A 9,234-nucleotide genomic window follows, 5' to 3' on the forward strand; every position below is an offset into this window, starting at 1 on the left:
AACCTTGAATAATCTCCAATGTAAACTAGTCAGATTCAAAATACAACATCTAAGTTGTTAGATTCTTCTAGATTCTTCTAACCTACTACTTGACAAGATTTTCAGAGATACTAATCAGAAATAGAAGTTGTTTCATTTCTGTGGCACAATCTTTGTTTTTATAAACATTTTGGAGGTATGCTAAATTTGAGGGTTGATACAGAAAAAAAAAAAAAGGCTAATAATGAAAATCCACTTTCTTACATGTCTCTCAACTGAAGTTGCATTGAGTACAGTCGAAAGCATACATGAAAGTGAATCTATGTAAAGAAAATTTGCATTGAAGGAGAGCAAGCTGATATTCCGAGAGGTGATACACATGATTTTGTGTAATGGTGAGTAAGAGACCAGGTATAAAGTTGCACGTGAGACATTAAAAGGGGACCTGAGTTTTCTTACTTTTGTGTAACTATTGTTCATGAGATCAGTGTCAAAAAAAGGAGTATACTTAGTGCTGTTTAATTACAGGTCAAACAACTTACAGTCCATGAGACTTAATTTCAGGAGGTTTTTCAGACTTCATGCTTGAGTAAGTCTGAGCTGCAGTGATATGTTGTGAAGCACCAAGTGGGGGGTATGGATTTCATGATCATTTGAAGTCCTTGCTGTATTTGTGAAGATGTGTGGTTAGTCTTTTTCAGCAGACTGCATAACCTTACATCTCCTTAATTGTGCCTGAAATGTAATATTTGCCTTTTTGGTTACAAATACTGAGATGCTCATCCCAATGTACCAGAGTTCCTGCTTGAGCTATGTTCATTTTAGCAAAATCCAAAATGTGCTGCATGTTTATATTTCTTACTATTTTTTTCTTTATGATCAGCATAGAGCAAGTGTTTTCAGTGGCAACCAGAAAGCGTTAAAGGAGGAGCATTGTAAGTGCAATTTCTAAAGAAATTCTCATAGTGCCTTCACCCAAAACTCAACATTAGTGTTTATTTTTTAAATCAAGAGCTAGGTAAAAAATATAGTTTTATGCATAGGTGAGTTCCTTACTCTGGAATGTGCTGTATTGTTATTAATTCTGACTGGATTAAGCATTAATAACAAATAGGATAAGAAGTGTCCCCCAAATCGTATTTATTTCTGTATCTGAGCAGATGCCCTGGCTTAAAGGCTTGGCTCACTAATGCCATCTCTGTCTTTATAAATTACGGAGAATTAAAGATGGAGTCTGTGCTGCTACCCGAGTTTGTTTCCTTGATCCAGTGCTCTGTGGTGTTTAATACTGCAGGAAACCCAAAGTATTGTGATAGGTGCTGTAAAGGAAGCTGGGTATGTAGAGTGCACTTCCATATTCTGAGGAGATCAATAAATACAAATGAAAGAAGAAAGCATTTTTTAACAAAAGTATATTTTATCCTGATTAGTGTGAAATGAGCTATCATCTTTTTGTAATGTATCGGTGGAGACTCTGAATGCCTAGACAGCATAGAAATTCATCTGATGAGTAGCTAATTACTGGTAATAGGCCAGACAAGGACAGTTGCCTGTGTGATGTGTGCTGAAACTCCATTAATTTCAAAACCATTCCACTGTTGCAGTTTCAGGCAGTTTGCTGAGACAAAGGTTAACGTGCTAAATGCTAGTTATAGTCTTTTATGGTAAAATGTGTTTTCTTCATATGCAAGCAAATGAGCTATGTGGGAGCCAGAGAAAATTGTGTAGCTGGTCACAGCCAGATACTTATACCTCTGCTCTTCATGGTAATGGGTTAACAGCAACTGCTGGATGACATTTGTGTGTCTTGACAGAGGTGCTGAGACTGGATGATCAGTTCACTCTTCCTTCCAAATCTGTTTTTTCACAGCAGATTCTTGACAAATCCATTGACTAGAAAGCTATCAAAAGAGTAAGCTCACAGTTCTTGTAATTCTGCGAGCTCAAGAGTTGACCAAGATTTTTAAATGGAAAATTTCCAGTTTCTTCTGCTTCTACATTTAAATGTGTTTTGCTGTTTGGAAATACAGAAATATTTTCTAAAATCAGAAGTACAATTTTACTTATTAATTTATTTAAGCTCTAATTTCCTGGTTTACAACTATTTTAATCATGCTGAACCATCCATCTTCTTTTTTTAATTGTTGAAAGCATTTTTTAAAAATTATTTTTATTATTTTTTTTTGCGTATTCACAGTCCTCATGATTCAGTTTTTTCCTAATTTAAAACTCCCAAACCCAACAGAAATAATTTCTGGTTTTCTGTGAGTTACTTCTGATTATCTTAATAACTTTTAGTTATTGAGGTCTATGACTGTTTTACCAAATGCAGATAGAATAAAATTGTGTTGAGGAAGTGACTGTTATTGACTGACCCAAGTGGCACTTTTCATACTCATTTGAAAAAAAATGCACCGAATTTAAAGAAAAAAAGTACTGTTGCAAAATCTGATTAGTTTGCGGCATTACTGCTTTTCTCCTTGATCTCTCAAGGAGCTACAGATTTCTGTATTCATTCTTTTCTAGTCTGTAGCAGCTAATTATAAAGCTCCTGGTAAGTACTTGTGGCTCTCAGAAATGGTTGAATGAATTACACACCAGTTACGTTTTAATCCCATACTGGCCACAGTGTAATGAAGAATAGAAGTAGACAGGTAAATGCAGTGCAGAGGGAAGAGTTAACAGTTCTTTTAGAAGGAAGTCTCAGCTTACAAATCTAGTTCTTTGAAGGGGTTTTAACACACTTAAGTGTAGGCCTAACATGTTAAGCAGTGAAGGAGTTGCATTTGAAATTATGGTCACGTATATAGCCTGCCTGAATTACACTACAGATTATTACATTGCACAGTTTATTTACAATATATCCTTACAGTATAATTCTTGCTTTTTCTAGTGTTACAGGATACAATAGTGTTTACACATGTAAAGAAATTTTTATTTTTACTTCTGCACAGTTTCAAAAGTAGGAATGGTTCTGTTTTGAATGTTTCAGTGATAAAACTTGATCATCTGCAAAGAACACACAGCAGTAACAAGTAAAATATTTTATTTGGTCTTTTAACCTCTGTTTTGTATCAGTACCTTTTTCCTGCTTACTATTAATGATAAATTACAGTCATAGGGCATCCTGTAACTACAGGTGTTTTGGGCATTGAAGGCTTTCACTCCATGCATTGACAAAGTTCCTGAGTGCTGAACTAGGACTGTGATGGGAGAGCTGTCAGTGTGTCTTTGCCTTCATTGATTACAAATAATCCCTTACCTTCCCACCCCTGGATCAGTGTGGTAAGTACTTTAGAAATGAGCTTTTGAGCATCTGGGATCATCAGTGTTTGTTTTATAGGAAGTATCTACTTGTTTTTAAACTTGTGCTATCACATGCTACTTGGAAGTTTAAATGTCCCTGCAAAAGCTGGCAGTTAGTTTTCTTAAGCAGAGAACTCCTTTCAGCAGTACTCTTTGACTTTCAGGGAAGTGGGGTAACTGGCTTTCTCTAAGTTATTGGAGGGGGGAAATGAAAAGATATTTCAGGCATTTTGGGAAAAATAAGTTAAATACTTTATGGTAGCTTTTATTGCCTGCACCTGAATTTCACCTACCTAGTCGGTTGCCCTACCTAGTAAACTGTAATATGTGTATATTTTGGTTAAAATTTCCCTTTTCCTAACTTGGACCAGCAGAGTCTTCATTTCAGTTTTTGTCTCTTTCTTTTTTGTAAACAATCTTTTTATCCAGTGTAATAATTTCTTTTGGAATTTCCCTGCTCCTGGGATTTTTATAGGTGTAATGACAGTAATGACAAACTTCTTCGGTACCTATTCAACTAACCTGTATGTTAGTACATGTAGACCCAACCTGTCTGAAATACTTGTTTGTGCATAATGGTTACTCTGATGTATTCAGACCATGATAGAAGTCTGTAAGTAAAGGAGAGAAAGTGGGGAAAATACCAAAAGTTTTGTGCAGTGTTGAGAATCAGGGATTTCACAAGTAAACATACATCCATCCAAAGAAGTATCAGCATTTTTGGACCTGTCGCCAGTCTGTTGTTCAATTGTCTTACTAGTTTTTCTACCTTTTTTTCCCCACCAGATAAAATCTGATGACTGTCAGACTGTAGTAGAGCAAAGCTACACTTGTAATGTCATTTCTTGGAAGATTTGCCTACCTATCTGCAGGGATAGATTTGGTTGGAATATTGGTTTTTTCACAGTTTGTGTTTTGAACATCAATGTTGGGGTCATTCATGCCTGAGACAGTGGAGATCTGGTTGGCTTTGCCGAGGTTCTTAATTATGCTGATGTTGTATTTGGCAGTTTCCACAAAACTATTTTCTAGTAACCAACCATCTGATTCACCCTCCAGATCTCCTAGCAGAAGGACATTCTTCATGGCTGTTTGTAGGTACCGGACACCAATAAGTACAGAGAGCTGTAAGAAACAGTTAATGGTTACACAAAGATTTGAAATTGCAGCCTCAGTCCTATCACGAAGTCAGTTTTCTGACTTGTGTATTTACAGGCCTCATAACCGAGTAAAGCAGACAGACTCTTTATCCTAGCAATATATCTAACCACTCTTGCAGTTAATTACATTTTTTTAGAAAGAAACATAGCAGGGATAGATTCTCTCTTCATTCTTCAGGTAACAATCCTCTTTGCATGTTATTAGTACATAAATACCTAGAATTACTTGGGAGCCTTGCAGCCTCAGAGACTGCAACTAATTGGTATAGCTTGAATGATCAATTAATGGAACCATCAGTCATTGGGAAGGAAAAAATTGTAGTAGTTTAATTTCAGTGGATTTTTTTCCACTGACCTTGATTAAATCAATATTTCCTCCAAGGAAATTTAATCGTTCACGTGTAAGCCAAGTGTGTCCTACATGCCAAGGTGTGAAAATTAAGAAGGATGGCCTATAGCAGAGGCTCAAGTCTAAGTTCAGGAAAAAGCACTTTCATAGTTCCATTGGAATCAAGATCAGCTTGTCAATATTTAAGGGAGCACAAAGAGCTGGCTCACAGCTTTTCACGTGCTGTCAGAGGCCTGTTATTTCTAACACCACCACCCCACCTGGAACTGCTTGAGGACTGTTGTGAACTATTTCATTTACATAGCTAATATTTATGCACTAGAGCAATAGTCAGAAAACTAAAACATACTAAAAAGGTAAGAAAACTGTATTGGAGCCTGGGCCATTGGGGGTCCTTTACTTGCAGATGACAACATCCAGAGAACTCTCTTTACAGACATCAGCAGGAAGACTGCAGCTTTGCAGGCCTGTAGCTTCTCTGTGATGCGTTTATTTTGATTGCATAACCTGCAGCCCAATTTTCTTCTAAAAGGATGATACGCCATGATTGCAAGTAGTGTCTATATGATGAAACTGTATAATGTAAAAAGGAGCCTTTAAGATATTAATAAAATGCTCAATTCTAAGTATAAACAAAATTCATTTTTTGATTCATTTTTTTCTCATATTTTATATATTCTTTGTTAAAACTGACTTAGAAGAACACTCAGATCTTCTCACCAAATTTCCTTGCAGTTGTGTTACTGCATTTATCATCTTGTATCTGATCCTGTAAATGCATCAGGGAAGGGAATATTCTATTGAAAAAGCTATATTCTATTGAAAAAGCTCTGTAATTATACAGAATTATAGTTTTTGATACTTCTCATCCTCAACAAGATTTGCTTCTGTTCTGTGGGTTTTGGAAAAGTCGTCTCTACTAAGGAAAATCCTGCAACATTCTTGAAGTGCTTGTGGCCTTTATACTGGATGCTGAGGCACTTCTCAGATAGGAGAAGTCTCCATCCTAGAGAGACAGAAGACTGATTAATCTGACAGAGACCACTTTCATGAGACTTACCTCAAACAACCAAATAAGCAATGCTGCAATGCCAATGGATCTCATGATAGCAGTGTAGTAATCCAGCAGGGCCTCTCTGCAGCCCTTCACCCAGATATTGAGCTCCTCTGTCAGGAAATCGTAGTTGTAGTGAGCACTGTTGTTTGTCAGCTGGTACTGGATGCAGGGCCGTGGGGAGCTGGGGTTGCAGCAGCTGAAGGGAACTCCATCTACCAAGAATTTCCCATCAACGTTGCTCTTCAGACGGCTGCAACAGGACAAAGTTTGGGCATTACAAACCTGGTGGCAGCAGCAGGCAGTGCCTGTGATTTTAGAAAAGGAAATAATACAACTCTGCTGCAACGTAGGCCTCCCCAACATAACAAAAGGAAAATGAGGTTATACTTTCAACTGGAAAAGCTTACCGCCAGAAAACAATATTTGATTTGCTGTATTTAAGTGAGGTATAGCACAGTATCTCATGTTGTTCTTGGTTCTGTGCCACAAGATGTGGGTTCAGTGTTCATGGAGATGTTGCCTTTTTAGGTATCTTTGTGCTGAAAATATGAAAGACAATTTTTGAACTTACTTATCTTGGTGGACTTCTAATGGAAGTTATGTCCCTGGGAATCCTGTGCTTCACTACTTCTGGATTGATTTTTCAACGCAAGCATTCCATGAGAGAGAACCTAATACAAGAACAACTTTGCGTGCCACAGGAACCACTGGAAATTGTCTTCTGGCTTTTCATCACTGTGCCCATTGCTAGGGCTGGTTTGGGACATGTTTTGAGACTAATTCACCAGGGAGTTTCTACTTTACTTTCTGTAACTTTGCAAAATGTATCTTTTGCAAAAAATTATTCCTTTCCCTTCTCTATGAGATCAGGAGGACAAGTGGTGAAAGAGCAAAGAATAATAAGAAAAAAAAATAGGATGGGAATACAACAGTCTCAAATTAATCAAGATGTTGAGAGATACTCTGACACCTTGGGTAAGCAGCTTCTAGCGTGTGTCTGTTTTCATGCTCACTGCAAAAGGCTGATTTCCTGATACAGCCCCACAGGTGAGATCCATGCCCTGGTTTAATCAAGTCCAGACTCTTTAGCCTTTTAAGGGGGCCGGAATACATGAAGGACAGCTTTCACTTAGATACCCAGCTTTCACCATTTGCCAATAGTAGATTTTTTTTTAATACTTTCAAAAACATACTAATTTATTAATGTTTGGAAATAATATTTTTCTGTTCCACTACAGCTGATCTAAATTAGAGGGAAGGAAATAATTACAAGAAGCTCATCAGGTAAAGAGAAGAAGCAGAAATGCTGTGGTCCAGTCTTGTTCTGGAATTTGGGACTAACTGTAACCTTCAAATGAAACATAAGCTGCTAGGAAGCTCAGTATCTGTGGCAGTGCTGTGATGGCAGAATAATTGCTTTTATTTTATTGCTGTGAGCCTACTAAATACAACCTCCTTTTTTGTTTTTTCCCCTCAATTTTTCCCTTTCCCCTCCTCTTCCTCCAACCTCAATTCTGGCAATCAAGATGAAATTAACCAATCTATCCACAGCAAAACAAATGCAGAAATTACTTTCCTCACACACATTTCACTGTCACCTTCTGCCTAAATTGGGCAAAAACTAACTGACAGGGTATTCTCAAAATAATGGCAGAGCACAGGTGACCCTGCAAAAGAAAACAGAACTTAAGACCATGGGTAAAACATTACTGCTTCCACATGTCTCACAGAGATAAAAGGCAGTATATTTTACTTTTGACCTCACACTAAGAGACTTCTCTTAAGTTCCTGGGGACCATCTTTGTTGTCATGACTCTTTTCAGTGTAGAACCAGGATTTAAAACACCTCTGGGTCACTCTGTTCTGCATGACACTGTCTAACTTCTCTGTAAAGAATGCTTATATTGCTTTATTTCGATGATAAGTATCTTATGCATGCTGATGCCCTCTTGTTTGTATTCTCCTAGGTCCTGCCCTCTGGTATATTTGCAGCTCTCTGTATATGCTTTGCTATGATGGCAGTTTCAAGCTGTGAATCCTGTGAAATTTGGCCTCCCTTCCGCTGCCTTTATTGTCACTGATTTTTGAGTTCAACAAAACACAGCACTTCACAAATGCCAGTCAAGCTCTTTGCATTTGTCTTTCCTAGGAATACAATGCTGCTACACTCTTGTGTACTCAAGAAGGTCAGTGAAGATCTTTTTTCAGCTTTAGAAGAACTATTACAGACTGGATTGTCTACTTTGGAAAATTTTTAATTTTACCTTGTCTGTAAATATTACCACTCTTCTTTTTGAGCATATAATTTCACAGTTGCTATCATGTGAAGCCCTACCACCACCACCAAAAGAAAGGGGGGGAGGTGTTTTCTGCAATTTTATGCAGTGTGTGTGGTTTCTGGCAGTTTCTCACATGTGAACATACAGATTTTAACTTGGGTTGCTAAGTCTAGTACCTTGAAGAAAAAAGGTTTACTAGTGCTTAGAATTGACTGTGCAATGTGCTGATAGTACAGTCTTTTTTTTTCTTACCATCATCAGGTCACTATAACTGAAATTAAAATTTTGAGGTAACTAATTCACCACACTGAAAAAGGAGAGATGTATCTTTGCTTCGCATAGCATCCCTAAAGGCTTAGCAAAAGGCAGCTTTTGATTGTGCATGTATTTAGTATATTTTGTGAGTAACTTGGTCGTTCTACTTTTTTTTTATTGAGATACAAAGGTCCAGAAAAAAAGGGCTTTCCATTCTCAAAAGAGTTTTTCTCCTAGAAGTTTTTTGTTATGGCTGATAAATACTTACTCCACAACGTCCTTGGAAGCCATATTTAGATAACGAGGAGACACCCACTGAATTTCAAACCAGTCTCTAAAACCATTGTTTCCACAGCAATGAAATCCAATTTGTAACAAATCCACTGTTTTCTTTAGGAAACATCGTCCAGGTATATCTGTGTCTTTGTAGAACTTAATGGCATCCCTCAGTCCCAGATAGAGAGACTCTTCCAGCTCGTTCCTCATGGTATAGCACATGAGAGCACCCACCAGGATGGAGAAGGTAAAACAAAAGGTACATACGATGTATGGCAGCATTACTAGTTTCCATCGAGAGAACTTGTTTGCATCTGAGCAGTCATAGCAGATTTTGCCACCCAGAAAGTTGATGATGCATGCTATGACCCCTACAGAGATCAGCATGTTGGGGACAGAATTAATGTCCCCTTTTGCCATCACTTCATTGCGCTTCTTGATCTCTATCTTCAGAAAGAGGCCAAGACTGAAGAGAATGATCCCACTCACTACGGAAACCCAGTTGAGGATCCATAAGATCTGAGCCAATTTGTCCCTCTTGGTTTTGGTGAATTTTACTTTGAGGACAGCCAT

At 37.7% G+C, this 9,234-nt stretch overlaps 1 protein-coding gene across 1 annotated transcript; it reads right to left on the minus strand.

Annotated features, from left to right (window-relative positions):
• Nucleotides 1–3,008: 3,008 nt before the first annotated feature.
• LOC146436350 (photoreceptor outer segment membrane glycoprotein 2) lies at nucleotides 3,009–9,234 on the minus strand. The gene is made up of 3 exons (XM_085062301.1): nucleotides 8,654–9,234; nucleotides 5,855–6,101; nucleotides 3,009–4,410 (listed from the first exon to the last, which is right to left on the minus strand). The coding sequence occupies exons 1-3, from the start codon at nucleotides 9,232–9,234 to the stop codon at nucleotides 4,144–4,146; spliced, it is 1,095 nt and encodes a 364-aa protein (XP_084918427.1). The 3' UTR covers nucleotides 3,009–4,143.

This window comes from Lichenostomus cassidix, chromosome 5 (assembly GCF_008360975.1).
Source record: "Lichenostomus cassidix isolate B80296 chromosome 5, HeHo_3.0, whole genome shotgun sequence".
NCBI lineage: Eukaryota > Metazoa > Chordata > Aves > Passeriformes > Meliphagidae > Lichenostomus > Lichenostomus cassidix.

Coding starts and splice junctions, on each gene's coding strand:
- LOC146436350 (XM_085062301.1), bottom strand. CDS start 9,234: ATGGCTGTCCTCAAAGTAAAATTCACCAAAACCAAGAGGGACAAATTG. Junction 6,102..8,653: donor GCTTCCAAGGACGTTGTGGA/GTAAGTATTTAT, acceptor GTCCTGTTGCAG/CCGTCTGAAGAGCAACGTTG. Junction 4,411..5,854: donor TGCTTATTTGGTTGTTTGAG/GTAAGTCTCATG, acceptor TGTTTCTTACAG/CTCTCTGTACTTATTGGTGT.